Source organism: Empidonax traillii, unplaced genomic scaffold, assembly GCF_003031625.1.
Source record: "Empidonax traillii isolate 1590-97213 ecotype Southwest subspecies unplaced genomic scaffold, ASM303162v1 scaffold1253:size457737, whole genome shotgun sequence".
NCBI classification, from domain to species: Eukaryota; Metazoa; Chordata; class Aves; order Passeriformes; family Tyrannidae; genus Empidonax; species Empidonax traillii.
The window spans coordinates 78651-97399 of NW_020956446.1; the positions used below are offsets into that span (position 1 = coordinate 78651).

Sequence of the window (18749 nt, forward strand, 5' to 3'; positions counted from 1 at the left end):
TGCTGCTGCTACGCCTTCCTTTGCTTCCTTCCCCTTGCAGCCCTCCTGCCTGCCTGCCTCTTGCTCCCCATCAAACACTCCTCCTCCTCCTCCTGCTCCCTGGGTGCTGACAACCTTTTCATGCTCCCTGGGTTTTATCTCCCTCCCAGCCTTTCCAAACTGCCTCCTTTTAATCTTCTCTGCCAAGTCAGTCCCTTTCAACAGCGTTCTCGAACAGCACAGGGGAGGGGAAGGGGAAAATGGGTTTGTTCCTCTTGATGGAAACTCCAGCCCAAATTGATGGGAAGTACCAGAGCAAAGGCACAATAACAGGCCCACAGCTGACCACAAAGCTAAGACACGCTGTGTGCAAATACCTGGGATGCTTATCCACAGGGATCTCTCCTCTAGTGGAGGGGCAACCAGGAAAGGGAGAATTCAGGCTGTGCCACTTTGTGCATTGCCCGAGCAAAAAACCTTCATAGGATGGGATAGGGGTTTTCCAAGTGGAACATGATAGTGGATCCCCAAGCCCAGCAGGGAGAACTCCCAGGCCTTTCTCGGAGTGAAAGCTCATCCAGTGCCACCCCCTGCCATGGGCAGGGACATCTTCCACTCTCCCAGGTTGCTCCAAGCCCCGTCCAACCTGGCCTTGGACACTCCCAGGGCAGGGGCAGCCACAGCTTCTCTGGGCCAAGAAGCAAATTTCTGGCAAAGCACGTGGCAGCTCCTGACTCCTCACTCCATGCAAAACAAAGCATGTTGTTATTTATTTGTTGTGGTTTGGGAAGTACCTGGGAGCGACTTGGGATCGTGCAGAGCAAGGCAGGAAACCGGCTGTGAGCTGAGCTGGGAAAGAACCTTCTTCTCCACAGGATGCAGCAAGGATGCCTCAAATTCCTGGGCTGCCAAGACCTGGAGTGACCCCTGAGAGCATCTTGGACTGTCTCTTCCCTACCCTTGTCTGAAGAACCTCATTCTTATTCCACTCCTGTCTGGTTTAGCAACAGATTCTGCCTTGAAAATTGAAAACAGTGCAGAACTCCAGCAGGTTTGGGGAGTCATGGCCAGCATATACTACTTGTTCTTCTCTGAATGGGTCCACCCCCATCTCTTCAGCATTCACTAATCTGCCTTCTAGAAGCTTCTTTGAAGCCAGAAGTCAGTTCTGAGTTGATACCTGTGAACAGGGCTGTAGGCTCTCTCAACCATCTCCACAAACAAAAAGCACTGCACAAAAATAGGGGGAAAAAAAAACCCCAAGACCCTAAAAAGTTCAAATTAATCTCTCAGTCTGCACTGTGGTACAGTTGGGTCTCTCAAAATGGCTGGGCTAAGAGCCTGGTAGGTATTTAGAAATATCTAAACCGGCCACTTACAGGTTTTCCATCCTCCCCCACAGCTCTTCCCTGCATACCCTGGCCCTCACCAGAGGACTATTTGCCAGGGTGGGAGGAGTTAATGAATTTTCTCCACTGTGTATTTCTCTTCTGCGTATTTAGGTTGAACTTAGAAGTCTGGTTTCCTCCACTGAATTCCATTCTGCAGCCAAAAATGACAAGTTCCCTGGTGGTCTGTGGTTGCACACTGGTGGTAGGAGAGCAGCAACACAATCTGGGCTTGAGGGGAAAGGAGCCTCAGGATGGGATAAGTGCAGAAAATAGAGGCAGCTGCACCAAAATAACCCCAGACTCAACTACCACCCCATCATTACAGACAGAAACTCCTTCAAGGAGCACAAGGCTGGTGGGTCTTGTGCTCAACTCAGAGCTCTGCCCAGTCTGGACAGGGATGGCTTCAACCTCCCTCTCTGACCCTGCATCCCGGGGAAAGGTCCTGCCTTTGTCAAGGTACGAACCAGAAAGGAGACAGAACACTCAGGTGCTTCAGTAACCTCCTGTGATAAGCACTGAGAATCAGAAAATAAGTACTGATAACTCAAAAATAAGAGTTATTATTATTATTGTTGATGTTATTGCAAAATGTGGCCCCACTGCCAAAGCGCCACAAGCCTGCAGGTACTGCAGTTTCTCCAGTTCCTTCTGGTGTCCTCCCCTCCCCAGGATCCTCATCCCTGCCCCTCACCACCAAAGCTTCAGCAGATGTGTGGGTGGGTCCTTGGAAAGGCCCACAGCCAGTGACACAAACCCCAGCAATGTCAGGTGGAGCTGGATGAAGCCTTCAAAGGAAGAGAGACCATCTAACACCCTGAGAGGAAAGGCAATAAGCACAGCTGACATTTCATTGGCAAGGACAGACCATCACTCACAGAGATCTACGGGTTTGGTACAAAACCATTTCTTAAAAATGATTTATTGCTATTAAAAAAAACCCAAAACACACATCCCCTCTACACAAAAAACCCTTCAGCTGTGTGGTTAATGCTCAGTGCTGGCCTCACCAGTCTCCTGTCAGCAGGAACAAATGCTTTGGAGGACATAAATCCCGAAGGCTGCAGCATCCAAAGGCTGTCATGCTGTGTGGAACAACCCGTGTGAAGGAACAAGCTGCACCACCAAGGTGGAAGAGGCAGAGCACCGGATGGACGGGCTCCCAGGGCGGTGCAGGAGGAGTTATTCCCACCCAGAAGATCGGGAAGCGGCCCCACAGTCCACCACCATCCACCTTTCCCAGTTGAGATGTGGGTGGCTTCACCCACAGGTGGCTTCACCTCCCCCGGGGCAACAGATCACGATTCACCTTCTGGGTGTCACACTTTGGATTCCGGGGTCTTTGTGGGCTTTCCCGCCAGTTTCTCCTTCTCTGGGTCTGCCTTTGTCTCTGGTGCCTTGCTGGCTTCCCTCTCCTGCCTCCTGAGGATCACGTACACGGCCACGAAGCACAGGAAAGCTCCCACCTCGAAGAAAAACTGGAGGCCGAGGTACCTGCGGTGTGGAAACACAACAAGTCAGGGTGGCCAGGGCGCTGCCTGGGGCTGGAGGGTGGAAAGGACTTGACACAGCTAATGGTCAGAGGGCCATTCCATGATGAATCCCCCATGGGGATGGAATAGCATCACCTGGAGCTCCTTCCCAGCCTCCTCACCGTGCACGGGCTGCATTTGGTGTGTCTTGTGTGTCGAGCTGGGGTGCCTTATTGGAAGATGAGCCCCAGGGCACCAACACCCAGTGTCCCCAGAGCCCCTGCAGCACCTCACAGGCAGGTTTGGGGCTGGGGGGAGATTATCTAGAGCTTTTTACACTCTCATCTCGAAAGCCTCCAGTGAGGAGCACTCTGTCCCCAGGGAGGTTGTTCCAGCGAGGGATTGCAGGGGCTTTCCTGGAACTGGAGCTCTGTGGTCTACATCAGCAATTCTGCACAGCCCTTGGCAGGGTTTGGGCCTGTGCCAGCGGTTTTCCAACCCATTCCTGGGCCCTGCTGGGGGTTATCCTGTCCGTGGAGTTGTGAGTGCCCCCGATTGTTTCCCAGCAATTCACCCCGTGTCAGAGGTGGGTGCCACGCTCCCCACCTTGGGTTTCCCTCTGCACCCCCAGCATTCCTGCTGCTGGGCCACCCCTACCTTTGCCTGAAGAGGGTGTTGTCGTAGTATCTGCAGGCTGCCTTCCTGTCACACCTCTTCTCCCACAGGATGCAGGTGGTGTCGATGGCGCTGCCGTACAGGACGGGCCCCGGCATCCACGCTGGAAGCACAGGGGGCTCGGTTATGCCCAGGGAGCCCCTCTGCTGGCACACAGCCAGGCCTGGTGGCTCCCCTGGGTGCTAAAAGGGCTGGGAAGTGCTTGCTCCCTGTCGAGATGGAAGCTCTTCTTTCTCTTTGCTCATCCCGGGAATCCCAGGATCATCGAGGCTGGAGGAGACCTTCAAGATCTCCCAAGTCCAACCAGCAACACAGCACCACCATAACCACCCCTAAATCACATCCAGGCACCTCTTGGGCACTCCCAGAGACTGTGGCTCCACCACCTCCCTGAGAAACTTATCCCAGTGCTTTCCTCCTTCATGCCCTGAGCATTTATGCCCCATTTTATTAAATTAAGTGATTTACCCCCATGGAGGTGCCTTGTCCCCTCCCCATGTGCAGACCCCCAAGACCCTGCAATGCAGCATCTTTCTCTGGCTTAGGACAGGCCTTGATTAATCTGAATACACTGCTGCATCATCCCTACAGACCTCCAAGATGGGATTTTAACGAATTTTTATTTTACCCAAAACTCTCAGCAGCATGAACTGTATCCCAACAGCAAAGGATTTGTCCTCAGGCTGGATGCTCCTGAAAAAAAAGAAGAAGGGAAAATTTGCCCCCCTGGCACAGCACCTCACCCAAAAAGTTGTCCTTCATCCCAACCCCCAAGGACCCCCAGGGAGCTGTCATTTAGGTCAGCAGAGATGATGAGGTTTCGTTCACTGGGGCCACAGACTGACCACAGCTTTTCCTTGGCCCGAAAAATCCTCCCTAAAAGATGAGGAGGAGCTCAGTTGAAGTATTTTTGCTTTTCATTTAAAGAATCCCTGTGAGTAAAACACAAGCTAACACAAGGGATGCTTTTTGCAGCCTAACAAGGGATTTGCACGTTGAGGAAGTGGCTGGTTTTAGGGTGGGAAGCCCCAGTGTCTATTTTAGTGGTAGCCCAGCTTTCTGGAATCAATATTCCAGGCTGTGGCTCCTGCTGCTCACACACAGGAGAGGGCTGGGTGGCAGAGCAACCTCCAGGTCATCACCCTCAGGGGACTGAGCTCCCCTTTCCCCTCTGACTGCCCAGAGCACTCACAGCTCTGGGAGTCAAAGTAAAAACAGATTTATTTTTTTTTTAACTGCATCTTTTCCCTAAAAAGCAACTGTTTGGAATGTTTCAACCACAGAAATGTGCTTGGAAACATCATTTATGGGCTAACACAAGGATCCCTCCACGGTTTTCCCCTCTCCTCCAGCACATTCCTGGGCTTGGCCCATCCTGGGGTCCAGCCCCACCAGTCTGGGTCTCATGTTTAGGCTGTTGCTGCTGCCCCATAGGTACCTTTCCAAGGGGATGGGGAGCTGGAGTCCTAATTGCCTCTCTGCCCTGGGAAGGGAGGCTGTATTCCAGCAAAGGGAGGTAATTAAACCTCTTAACTCAATACTGGGCTGCATAAAAAAGAGCCAGAGGACTGCTGTGCTGAATTAATGCTGAGCTGATGGTGTAATATAGGGCTGGTTTAACCCCCAGCTGGAGAAAACCTTCCCCCTCAACCCCAGGACCCCCCCAAAAAAATCACCTCAGGAGGTCTGGGTGGCTGCACCCAGACCTTGCCCGAGCCAGCTGCTCACCTGAGGATGAGCATGAAGGACGGGGTGTGGGATGTGCTGGCCAGGATCCCTGCCAGGCAGGACAGGACCACGAAGGGCAGGAAGAGGTGGGAGCAGCCGGTGCTGCAGGTGCCGGGAGTGGCGAACCCTCCGTTCTCGGAGATGCAGCTGCAGTCGGTGTAGTTCTGGAGAGGGGAGAGAAAACCCACGGGCTGCTCAGCTGAAGGGAGAAGGGAGAGCTGCCAGCTGCCGTGCTGAGGGTGTCTGTAACTAATTAGCACCTCAGAGTCTCTGCCAGTGCCCAAAGGGGCTCCAGGAGAACTGGAGAGGGGCTTGGGATGAGGGGTGGGAATGGCTTCCCACTGCCAGAGGGCAGGGTCAGGTGGGATACTGGGAGGGAATTGTTGGCTGTGAGGGTGCAGAGGCCCTGGCACAGGTTGTGTCCTGCTGGGAGACCCTTCACCCAGGGTCTGTGTGCAGGGCAGAGCTGCAGCCGAAGCCAGAGCCCGAGCTCAGGGGAGCCTTAAATCAGAAAACACTTACAAGGGGAAAATATAAAACCTCACCTTTGAGAGAGGGTCATAAATAACCGGCAGAGCCTCAGCAAAGGGAAGATGCCTCGAGGTGATGGATGAGGATTTTTTAACTTTTCTCCGTTTTTTAGTTCCAATTATCTCCTTTTTTTTTTTTTTTTTCCTTTCATTTTTAGAAGAGACTTTTAAATAAAAAGAGCATGATCTTTTGGTTGCCAGAAGGGGCACAGTTTCACGAAGGGGTGGCAGTTTGCAGAGAGGGGTGATCCCAGAGGCAGGAGCAACTCAGAGTCCCCCCAGAACCCTGTTCCTGCAGCATGGCTTTGTGACCACAGGGAACTGCTCCTGGCTGAGAGCATGGGGGGAGAATTAGGATGAAAAGGAGACACAAGGATGAAAGGGGACACAATCCCTCCTCCCACCTCTGGCCAGGAGGATTTGATATTTGACATGAACACTGGGATTTATCTTCTTCGGCCACCTGAAAAGGACTAAACCAAACTCATCCTTCGGGCTCCTTCTGCAACCACAGAGGATGAGGACCCCCCACAGGCAAGGAAGAGCTGGGGTGAATTTGGGCCCAAGCAGTGACCAAAAAAAAGCAGTCAGATAAATCAAAACTCGCTCCACCTGTGTCACCACCACCTTTTGCAGAGAATCAGGGTCACCACACGGAGGGACTCTCACGAAGCCAAGCGCAGACAGGGCTGGAGATGAAGTCTCTGCCCCTTGCATTCCAAAAGCCCAGAGGACTGGAGAGCAGGGAGCATGACTCCAGCTGCAGAACCCTCTGAGCAGAGGGCACGAACCACAGAGCCTCTGGGGGGGTTCTGTCCCTGGGAGATGTCACTGTCTGGGCAGCAGTGCCACCAGGCTGATGCAACACCAGGGCTGGGGAAAAAAAAACCACCTGGGGAGAGGAGAACAACCCAGAGCAGCCTCCAAACCGGGGCTGTGGCTTCTGGCGCACGGCCAGCCCAGGGTTCTTCAGGGTCAAACATCACCAAAGCACCATTTAGAAATGGCTTTCTTGAGGTCCCAGCTGGGGCCCTGTTGGACTCTGAATTCTGGCTGCAAAGGGGAAGAAGAGTGTAAAATTTCCAACAAAACAGGGGCTGGAAGAGTGCCACATCAATGCAATAATCTCTTTTTTTCCTTTCATTCAACAGGTAACACCCGAAAGGAAGAGCTGATGGTGGCTTTGCCAAGTAGTGTTGGCTTGGCACCATCAGGGGAGCCCTGGTTTTGCTGTAGCCTGTGGCTACACATAATTACAGGAATAATGGATGCAGGAGTGGGACACACTGAGGAGAAGAGGATGTCAAAGGGCTGGAGGCATCTCTGAGCAGGAAAAAAAAGCAGCTGAAAAGGATCTGCTGCACAAAAAGGCAGGCCCAGGGATGCAGAAAAACACATCTGGGACTAAGCTCTGGCAGAAAACATAATTGTTATTAAAATGAAGAGCTGTTAATTAACAAAATGCTGCTGCAAACGGCCCAGACAGTCCCATGCTGCCATTATATCCTGTGCCAAGAACACAGCAGGGAAACGACTCATCCTGTATGGATTGCTAATGATTTTCAAGGCATTCAAATCACTCAGAGCTGCTCCCTGAGGCAAATCCTCTTGGGAGAGCAGTTTGGGTGACACCCAGTGCAAGACACCCAGGTATGTGAAAATGGGCACCTCCTGTCTGGATGTTTTCCCTTCATAACCCCAGAAAAGAAAGAGGAAGCTCATGGATTCCATCCAAGGGAACTTCAGGTATGTGGTGCCTACACTGGGATCCTGGTTTTGGGAGGTGCCTATTCAAGGATGGGGGAAATCACAGCAGTACAAGGGGTTTGCACAGACCTGGGATCATGCAGGGTGCTCTGCTTGGCCTTCCCATCCTGCACATGCTCCTGTCTCACCCCAGCAAACACAGCTCAGGAAGGTGACCTTCCTGGTGACCATTTGGGGGTGAGGGGAGGGGGGAAAGCGGAAGGTCTTTGCGTCTTCCATGGAAAAAGTCCCACTCAAGGAAGGAAGCCAGGGTTTGGGAAGCAAAACCTGCCCTGGGGGGTCAGGTGAGGGGGGAAGGACACCTAAAATATTGGATGGCTAAGAGGTTTCTGCTTGGTGTTTTGGCCAAACATCTCTGTCTCTGCTCATTCCACGTGGATCACGCAGAGCTTGTCCAGCACAACAACTGCTGGTGCATTGGTCATCCCTCATCAGCCATCCCGCAGTGGGATGAGTGGGAATGACTCACCAGCACTGAGTTGGTGTCCTCCTGGATGTTCACAGCCCTGCAGCCAGCAGAGCAAGGGGAGATGTACTCGATGGAGTTGGAGCCACAGATGGGGTTATAGGCCTGCTCGGGGCAGCTGCACTGCAGGTTGCACTCCAGCTCGTGGTGCCCAAATTCGGAGCTGCAGCGGGGAGGAAATATTAATGCAGAGCACTGAGCATCACTGACACACACCTTGGACAGGAAATATACCACGTGTGCACTGAGATGAGTGAAAAACCGCTTGGTTGCTCAACCAAACCTTCCAAAGAAGAGAGTGAGGAAATTCCACTCGAACCCCCCCCCGCCCAGGTTTTGCTCTGCCTGGGCAAAGCATCCTGACCACAAATAGTCAAGGCAGTCACACACTCCCTTCATATTTGGGCCCAGATGTGGGGGTTTGGGGTACTTGCAACATTCTGAGCTTCCCACCGAGGGCCAGGACCGGGTTCCACCGAAACCACGTGACACTGAGCATGTGGAGTCACAGAAACTCGGATCAAGCCTTGAGGGAAGACAAGAAGCTCCTGCCCACGTTGTAGCTGCACAGGGAAGCTGCCACAGCTCTGAAGGTGTGATCCCAGGGCTGGCCCCTGCCCAGATTATTCACGGGTGCCTAATGTACCGTGCTTTCCAAGATGGAATTTTAATCTTGTGCTGTTTGTGCCAAAAATGTGTTTACCTGGGGTTCCACACTGCACTTGCTCTTGAGGGGGAAATCCCACCAGCTGGACTCTTACAACCCTGCTCCTAAAAACCTTTATGTTAAAAAGGTTTTAATTCTAAGGAGATAAAGCTCAAATGACCCCATGCATGGGATAAATTAAAAATATACACTCTGCCCTAAACCTGGGGGCGCAGCGGGTTCGGTGTTTATCCACAATAATTTCCAGACTTTTTTAATCACCATCAAGTATTTCTCCCGAGGGAATAAACCCTATTTCTGGGCATTCTGCTTAACTCACACCTCCCCTCTGAGGAATGCACCTGGATTGGGGTGTTCCCACAGCCCTGGGAACGAGCTGCCCGTGCCCAGCCCTGCTGGAGCTGTCGGTACCTGTGGCTGTAGGTGACTCCTGCCACCTTCTGCGTGGGGCAACCGAGGAAGAGGAGGGGAAAGGCCACCAGCAGGCACAGGAACATGCCCAGGACACACATGGCACTGCATCGCCCCAGGGACATCTGGAACCGCTTCAGGATGGCACCGCCCACCACGATCCCCACCATCGCCCCCGGGATGTTCACGGCACCTGGGGAGAGGCAGCTCATGGAGTCATGGAGTCACAGGACAGTTTGGAGCGGGAGGGACATTAAAAATCATCTTGTTCCGAACCCCTGCCATGGGCAGGAACACCTCCCACTAGCCCGGGGTGCTCCAACCTGGCCTTGGGCACTTCCAGGGATCCAGGGGCAGCCACAGCTTCTCTGGGCAACCTGTGCCAGGGCTTGCCCACCCTCCCAGCCAAGAATTCCTTCCCAATACCCCATCTAAAGCCTTTCCCCCTTGTCCTATCATCATATGTTGTTTTCCATCCCCTGAGCCATCTCAGTCCCTTCATACAGCAAAGGCCCAGAAGATTTGGCTGCTGAGTTCTATTTTTCAGCACAAAAGACCCAGGAGGGACCAAGGTTTTTGCAAGGACTGGTGGAATAACGCTACGAAAAAGCTGCTTTTCAAACCCATCAGGATCCCACAGCAAACTGGCTGCCTCATGCACCCATGGATGGGAGATGTAGGGAGCAGTGGGAAGCTGTGCTTCACCCAGAAACTGTGACTTTTCCCTGCAGACAGGAGGAAACACCAAGCAAACCTGAAGAGGGTGTTTAATTTTCACACAGTGCAGGATTGTCGCCCTTGTAAAACCGTGAAGGTTTCCACCACAGACTTGCTGTTCTGCAAACCCCATTTTTATTATGGGGAGCCCAAAGTTCAGCTCCAGAAGTGCAAACTCTTTTAATTCAGCAGAGAACCAACGGGGAGGCTGCTTTCAGCCCATAAATACCCTGCAAGGAAGGAATTTTCAGCCACAGAAAGCTTTTTGATCTACCAGAAGGCAAGATTCAGTGGTGGGAACAAAGGGGAGGGAAGTTCATCCGTGAATTATGGAGAAGGTAAATCCAGGCTGGGAACAGCTCAGCTGGGCAGGACAAAACTGCTTCAGCTTTTAACCTTTCTGCCTGTGTCAAGCCCAGGCTGGTGGGCTTTGCCAGCCTGCTCTGCCCACTTTATTCTGATTTATTTGTTGCACACTTCAGGTCGTTAACCCAGCGATGGATGTGGAGTAATTGCTGATACAGAACACGCAGAATTCACAGCTGATGTTTCCCTGCTCCCTCGATGCACTGAGTTCCTTCCCTCTCCTTGATTACAGAGAACAGCTTTAGACAACAGACATTTCTCCAGGTCTTAAAATATCCCAGCAAGCTCAGGCTGCAGTGGCAAGGAAGGAAAGCAAGCAGATAGGAGCTGGGTAAGAACCTTGTGCTGCAGGTCATGGAAGGAGACCAGCGGCTCCAGAGGAATCCTCTGTCATTCCCAACTCTTTTCTTTTTTTTTTTAAGGAGTGCTCAGCAACACTTACCAATGACCATGTTGGCAACGGAGGCTGTGAGGGAGAACTGCCTCTCCAGGAACTTGCCCATGAACGTGGCTAAACCAGCAACCATGGCAGAGATGTTGACCTGAGCCAACACCACCAGCAGGTAAACGGGGTGACGCAGATTCCTCAGCAGCACCAGAGGAAAACCTGAAAGGAGAAGGGCAAACCTGTTGCACACAGAGCAGGGGTACAGCAAAATATTAATCCTAGAATCACAGAAAGGCTCGGGGTGGGGGGAAGGGAGTGTAAAGCTCGTCTCCTTCCAGCCCTTTCCCTGGAGCTTTCTGGCAGAGCTTCTGCTAAAGCAAACACAAAGAGGAGATGGGAAGTCATTAAAAGTTAATTTATTTGTTTGCTGCGGTTGCAATTTCAATGTCCTTTTTGTTTCAATCATTAAAAAAAATGCAATTTTTCTTTGTTTACAGGCAAGAAACGCTCCAGCAAATTCCCCCGTGGCTGAACCCTGGAGAAAGAGGGATCTTCAGCCTGCTTAGCAAAGGCAGCCACCCTGCGTGGGGGGAATCAGGGTGCCCAGTGCTGACATCCTCCAGCTGGGAGGCTGGAATTGTCCATCCTGGAGTGATTTCTCCTTTGTGACACCCCAAACCCACTTTCTCTCCTGCTGGTTGCCCCCCCTGAGCCGTTGCCTTCCCCCCCTCCCTGTGATCCCTGTCTGGCTTTGCAAAGGGCAACTTCCAGACAAAAACGGATGACGAGTTTCCCAGATGAGGGCTCGGAAAGCCAATATGCTGGAGCAGAGATAAGGAATTAACAGGGAGGATTAATGCAAGGACCTGCCACAAATTAATGGTGTTAACTCTTAGCAGCTCCCAAACTGGGACAATCTTTCTATCTGCTCCAGCGCAGCAGCTCTGGGAGGGGTGCTCATCTGGGAGATGCCCCAAGCTGAATGTTTGTTTTAGTTCTCCTAAGTGTCATGTGAAGAGCAAAAGGAACCCCTGTGGATGCAGCAGGGTCCTCCAAATCCAAAGGCAAAGCTCCAGTCCGTGGGAGTGTTGCCTCTCCAGCTCAGCACTCTGCTCTCAGGGTCAGGCAAGCAGCCAAAAACGTTGGGGAGTAGCAAAAGCAGGTCATTAGAGAGGGTCCAAGAGTGCAAGAAGTGGTCAAGGACCCTGAAACACTGACCCACTGGAGAGCTGGGAGGGCAGCAGGCAGCTGGAGAGGGAATGAGCTGTGTGAGACCAACGTGAACCCAAGAGGGGAGGTGGTTTTGCTCCTAAGTATCACTAAAATCCTGATTTCTGAAGCATATTCCTGCCATATTGCAAACATGAAACCTCAGCTGAGACCTCCCGAGAGCTAATCCAGCCTCTTCTGGAAGCTGGTGGGAATCTTCCACCAAAAAGCTCTTTTCCTCGGAGTTTTTGGTCTTTTGAGTCAAACAATGCCCCCTCTGCCACCCCGGATCAGAGCTGAAAAGAAGCACAACACTGAACAGGTCACAGGAGGATTTCTGTACTCTGCAATCACCTCCTCATGAATGACTGGATCTCCCTCCCAGCTCCAGGGAGGAAGCTGGGCAGATATTAAAAGCGAGTGGAAACTGTACAATAACAATCAAAAACTATCTTTGAAACTGTCTGCAGGGACCACAAGAGTAACAAACAAGTCACAAGCACAGTGTCCTAAATGCTCCGAAGATCACCTTTAATGGATTAATTCCCAGTGTGTGCAACAGAATCTGCACATCCCCCAGGGTGTTTTCAACAGAAGCCTGGAAATTAGCAATGGAAATCACTCCAGGCTGCCTAAATCCTAGTTTTTTTTTTTTCATTTCTATGAGCAGACCCAACGCCTGCAAAAGGAGCACCTTGTGAGTATGAGGAGCAGGGTTGGAAGAGACCATAAAGATCACCCCATTCCACCCCCCCTGCCATGGGAAGGGACACCTTCCACTATCCCAGGTTGCTCCAGCCTGGCCTTGGATACTTCCAAGGTGAAACAGGCTGGAAAATCTCCCAGTGTTGTTTTCACAAATCATCTTGTAATTTAAAAATAAATAAATAAGTAAATAAAATAGAGAGAGAAGAAAAAAAACAAGCAGGAGAGTGACAAAATGGGAAGGAAAAATCTTTACACTACACCCAAACTTTCCCCATCTCAGTACCACACACTCCCCACCACTCAGTTTCTGGCTCTAAAAAAGAGTTTTGTATCAGAGATCCTGGTGATTTCAGCGACATTGCTCTCTCCTGACAGAAAACAGACACTTCGTTTCTTTCAGAACTGGGTTTGAGGGGATGAATTCTCAGAAATGATGAATTTTTAGCACAACCCTGACACAGCAACTCTGATACAAGCCCCGAGCCAAACCTGCAGCTCCAGCAGAGGTGAGATATCTCCTTCTTCTCTCCACCCAGCAGCAGGGAGCTCATTTTTATTCATGTTTCGGAGGCAAAGTGGCAGTGTGAAAGTCCCACCCCAGCGCTGTAAATCTGTTCCCGTGCAATTGCTTCCAAAGCACAGGGTTTTTTTTCTAAATGACAGTGCCCCAAGGTCAGGGGGGGAATAACCCCCTGCCTGACTCCCCTAATTGAGCATCAGGCCAGAGTAAAAGTCTGCCCAGGCTCATCTGGGCTGTGCCTGCCCTGCACTGACCTTCAGAATGCAGACAATTTCCAATAAATTAGAGGGACAACATTCAGGAAATATGGAGGAAGCTGACAGGGACTGACTTCAGAAGGCCACTTTTTATAAGTAATTGCCCAAGTGCAGAGTATTTCCTTCAAAAAAAACCCAACCCAACCTTTAGCAGTTGCCTTCCCAGACTAAAGCCCTTCAGCACAAAGAGCTCACTCACTTCCAAGTAAGTTAATTTATAAGAATTAATAAGTTAATTTATAAGAATTAATAATAAATATAAATAATATAATAAAAAAAATAATAAGTAATGAAAGGATTACTGGATGCAAACCACCCTTCTGATTTTAGCTGCCCAACCCCTGTCTCTGAGCAGTGCCAGCCACCCTGGGTGGGACAGGAGGTCAGCCTGGCTTGGATGCTGTCACCAGCCCTTATGAGGGGGGGTCTGGAGAGAGTTTTTTTGAGGATGAAGAGTTGCCAGACCCACAGAAGGGTTGGATCTGGAAGGGACCTTAAAGATAATTTTGTTCCAGCCCATCTGCCATGGGCAGGGACACCCTCCACTATCCCAGATTTCTCCAAGCCCCATCCAACCTGGCCTTGGACACTTCCAGGCAACCCAGCAGTTGCATTTTGAGGGGTTCCCAAGGAGGTGGGCTGAGCACAGGGAGGAACATCCCTCCTTCCCACCAGCTTTGCAGCCCACGGCACATCCCAGCGTTCACCCTCTGTGCCAGCAGAGGAGCCCTGCCCGTGTGGGACGGGGGAATCCTCGCACTTACGTTTGATGAACTCGCCCAGGGACAGGTTCTGAGTGTGCTCTGGCCTCGCCCTGAGCTGGCTGAGCATGTCCTCCCTCTTCTTGCTGTCAGCCTCCTTCCCGCTCACCACCTGGGGGCAGAGGGACAGGCTGTCACTGCACACACCGTGCCAGGGTTTCCCCTGAACTCGCTTCTCCTCTCCCAAATCCTTGGCAGGCACCACCAGGTCACGCTTCTTGCAGATGGAGTTTGCAGCGTTCCTGGGCTTGTCCGTGTCCACGCTGTGAGGATTCCAGTGGGGCTGAAAGCATCCCTATGTCCACGTTCCAGGGGCACGGAGCTTCCCCACCTTTCCCAGCAGCAGTGGATCACACTTCATCGACGCCAAGCTGTGGCACCACCCAGGTACAGCACACTCTGTGCTCAGCTCCCAGGAATGTGGAAATCCAGGAGGTGTAAACCTTTGCAGTGGGAAAGGTGGATACCCTTAGGGAGATGGGGTTTCCTCCCCAGAGGTTCTTTTTTTTTTTTGCCTCTGATTGTGCCGTAAGAACCCAAGGGGTGACACACCTGGATCTCCATCCAGCACAGGTCTGGACACCAGTTTTGGGAGGAGGATGAGCAGGTCCCCTGTGCCTCTACGTGCAACAACCTGCTGTGCAGGTGCCTCTGCCCCTCTCACAACAAGAAAAGAGGCAGCAATTGTAAGAGGGAACAAATCCAGGCAAGAGGAGGATCTGAGACCTCCCAGAGGCTGCCCAGGGCAGGGGGGAGGCCCCATTCCCAGAGGGATTTAACAGCCTTGGGAATGTGACACTTGGGGACATGGGTTAGTGGTTGGACTGGATGGTCTCTGAGGGCTTTTCCAACCTAAACAATTCTGTGATTCCGTGGTTCTGTGTCCCAGAGCCACCTGGAGCAGGGATGAACTGGCAGGAACAGGGAGCAGCCACTGGCCCCTGACCTCTCCCAGACCCCTTTTAATTCCTCTTCTGCTCCTGGAAAGTTCCTCTGGATTCAAGCAGCTCCTCCTCCTTCGGTGCTTTTAATTTCTTTTAGCCACACTGAATCACGCCACTATCACAGGATCATGGAAGATCAGCCAGTGCCACCCCCTGCCATGGGCAGGGACACATCCCACTGTTCCAAGTTGCTCCAAGCCCCGTCCAACCTGGCCTTGGACAGGGATCCAGGGGTAGCCACAGCTTCTCTGGGCAACCTGTGCCAGGGCCTGCCCACCTACGGAGGGCTTGGAGCATCCAAGGTCCTCTGTAGCCTCACTAGATGACAGCCTGCCAGAGGCAAGTGTCCAGCATCCCATGGCATCCTTCCCCCCTCAGCCAGCGGGAAGCCAAGGGAGAGGAGGATTTCTTGGACGTGCTTCGGATCCCCTGCTCCACAGGCTTTTAGGGGAATCACTGGACCAGAGGGCAGTAATTAGATTAGATGTGCTACTGTGCTTGTGTAACAGCAGAAGGGCTTCAGCAGGAGTGTGGTTTTCATGGAAAACCACCGAGTCTATCCAGGCAGAGCCAACAGCCCCGGTTCTGACATCCCCCATCGGGCTCAGCAGCAGCTCTGCTGCAGCTCCCAGCACGGATCTGAGCTGGACAAATGAGTTCATTCAACAGCAATTAATGATCTTAATGGACAGAAAAGAAATGGGCAGCTCTTGGGCTAAAATGATCTCTTCTGTCCTGAAACCCAGACTGGTAATTAAACACCAGAGAGGGCAAAGTGCCTGTGCTGCAAGGGCCACGTTCCCTTTTTGAGGGCAAAAGTGATGAAACCTCTTTCCTGTTTTTGTTTTTGTTTTTTTTTTTTTAATGCTGGAACTCAGGGTTTAATACATTTTTCAAATGCACAGATAAAATCCAGCTCTCCCTTTCACTTTTCAATTAGTTACAAGGTCTCTCCTCTCTGCTCTGAAGCTGCAGCGTTTTCCAAAAATACATTCAAGCTGTTACCGACTGTGGCTTTCTCAGCTTCCAGCTGTTTATACTTCAGGGAGTCAACAGCCTGTACATCCAGAAAAAAAGCCAAATTCCCCCAAATTCTCCAGTCTGGGATGTCTCTGTGGGAGTGTGACCCTTGCAAGAGGGATTTCTGTGCCGGCTCAGCACCCACCACAGGCACAACTGCTCCCTGCACATGGAGCAAAGCCCTCCTGAAGGAGGAGAACTCCTCTCCCCACACTGGTTTGCCCCCTGGTATATTTTTTTGCTGCCTGAAAAAGATCTGGGATGAAGGGAAGCAGCGATCCTGCCTGCTTGCTGTGGATGGTGCTGGAATGATGCTGGAATGATGCTGGCTGTACCATCAGGGATGCTCAAGCCCTGCAAGGATACTGTGAATCCTTGCCAAGGAAAAACAAACTGAGCTTTGCAAAATGCCCCCACACTTGGATTTTTCTGGATGTTTCCTGGTGCACCTGACGTTTTTGCAACGGGATTTTTTAACTGTCTGGAAGATTTTTTTCCCAGAGAAGCTGTGGCTGCCTCATCCTTGGAAGTGGCCAAGACAAGGTTGGAGGGGGCTTGGAGCAACCTGGGCTGGTGGAAGGTGTCCCTGCCCACGGCAGGGGGGTGGAATGGATGAGGTTTAAGGTCCTTCAACCCAAACCATCCTGTGATTTTGTATCACTATCACTTCCACCCTCACGGGGAATGGAGGAGGCAGACAGGCTTGTGGGGAAGGAGGATGAAGCTCCCACACACTTTGCATTAGGAAGAGCATCCCTAACCTGACCCTGAGCTGGGAAAATCCCCCATTTCCCCCTACAGAGGTGGATAAATCAGGTATGACTGACTGGCTTTGCAGGAAAGGATAACAAAGGCAGCTCCCCTGCTCTCACCCACCTGCTACTGCAGCTGCAAGAAGGGCAGCCAGAGGTGCCAGCAGCCTGGTTTTATCCAAACCCACCGCTGGAAACAGGGATAAATGACCTGCTCTGTGACAGAGAGGTATTCTTTGTTTAATTTGAGGTGTCTGCAGAGCTCCCCTCTGGCTGTGCAGAACCTGGCACTCCCAGCTCAGTGAAAAGTAAGGTCAGGGAAGTTATTTTCACGTTAAGCAAACAAAATGTAAAAACCTCACAGCTTGGAAAAGAATTATTTTCCTCTTGACAAGGTCAAGCTCCCCACAAACACTTCATTATGGCCCTTCCAGCAGGTGTGGGTCCCACCAGGGACCCTGTTTCCTGGAGTGTTAAAATAACCAGCCAAGGGGCACCTTGCTCCCGTGAAAAGGGAGGAGTATTTTTAGCTGCTGTTTGTGCCTGTCTCTCAAGCTCCCTGGGGAAAATCTGAATGTAGAGACCAGCCCATTCCTTCCCCATGTCCTGCCTCTTGGCCCCCTCTTTGCTCCCCAGATGATGCCTTGTATTCCTAGGCTGCCTTTGGTGGTGCTTTAGGAGCTTTAATGAGGCATCACAGAGTGAAGGTTTCCAGAGAAATATCCCCATTTTCAGTTCCTATAGAGAGGCTGGAGGGGGACTTTTTGCAAGGGCCTGGAGGGGCAGGACAAGAGACAATGGCTTCCCACTGCCAGAGGGCAGGGTTAGATGGGATATTTGGAAAAAATCCTTCCCTGTGAGGGTGGGCAGGCCCTGTCAAAGGTTGCCCAGAGGAGCTGTGGCTGCCCCATCCCTGGAAGTGTCCAAGGCCAGGTTGGAGCAACCTGGGCTAGGGGAAGGTGTCCCTAGGGGGTGGAATGGGATGGGGTTCAAGGTCCCTCCCAACCCAAACCATTCTGGGATTCTGTGAAATGAGAGGAGGAGAATCCTGGGGAAACAGCTCCAGGACCATCTCTGCACAAGGATACGGGGGACCCGTGGAAGGAGTGAGGAAGAACTGAAGATGGTGTTTCCAGCAGGCCCTGCTCCACCACTGGAAACCAGATGCAGGCTGGTCCAGCACTGGGAAAACCAGCCTGTGGATGGGGTGGGTTGGTTACAAGCAGAGCTGATGGGATGGAGAATCAGCAGAGGATCAGCAGCTTCCCTGACCCAGCCAGAGGAAGACTTTCCATTACAGGCCAATATAGCAATGACTGGGAGGATATTTAATCAGGATTAGGGACAGAACAACAAACTAATGACTGAAATGTAGGCTGGAGATTGGACAGAGCTCTGCAACATGCAGGGAAATCAGTTTTTGAAACCTCCTACCAGTGAGGCTTAGAATAGGAAAGCCCTGGTGAGGTGGGTGACCTGATATCCAGAGAGGGTTGTGTGACAGTGAACCAGGGCTTGGACACAACCAGACATGTAAACCTATAAAAATCCCACACAATCCATCAGAACTTCATCAAGAGACATCTGTCTGCAGATGCCAGGTGCTGACATTGCAGGGGCAGTGCATGCAGATGTTTGGGTTTGTGTTTGGAGCGTCACCTGAACCAGGAGATATTTGGGTGGACAAGACAGATCTTGCACAGGAGAAATGCTGAGCGAGGGCAACACTCCTGCTTCTGTTTAAAGGGGCTGCTGAGAGCACTTTTCCCCTTTTCAAATCCTTCTCATGTCACCCACGGAGCTGCCAAGACAGAGGAACAGCACAGGGAATGCCTTGAGCAGTGGGAATACAATCCAGCTTGTGGATGGGATACAAGAACAGCAACAGATGGCAAAGCATGAGCTCAGCCTTGACTACACAGCAACTGGAAAGCCCTTCCATGCTGTAGTTCCCCACAGTACAGGACACAGCTCCAAGGAATGTTTCTGGCTCGTGGGAGGCAGGACTAAACTGGAATTAC

General features: G+C 51.7%; 1 protein-coding gene across 2 annotated transcripts in view; it reads right to left on the reverse strand.

Moving 5' to 3' along the window:
• Window positions 1-1992: 1992 nt before the first annotated feature.
• Window positions 1993-18749, reverse strand: part of SLCO2B1 (solute carrier organic anion transporter family member 2B1) — a 36770-nt gene continuing 20013 nt past the window's right edge. For both annotated transcript variants that reach the window (XM_027906168.1, XM_027906167.1), the window contains 8 exons: window positions 14016-14124; window positions 10612-10776; window positions 9087-9279; window positions 8012-8171; window positions 5246-5409; window positions 4146-4210; window positions 3500-3620; window positions 1993-2864 (listed from right to left, as the gene is read on the reverse strand). In XM_027906168.1, coding sequence (XP_027761969.1) covers window positions 2690-2864; window positions 3500-3620; window positions 4146-4210; window positions 5246-5409; window positions 8012-8171; window positions 9087-9279; window positions 10612-10776; window positions 14016-14124 — 1152 coding nt within the window. In that variant the 3' untranslated portion in view covers window positions 1993-2689. The remainder of the gene's footprint in view (window positions 2865-3499; window positions 3621-4145; window positions 4211-5245; window positions 5410-8011; window positions 8172-9086; window positions 9280-10611; window positions 10777-14015; window positions 14125-18749) is intronic.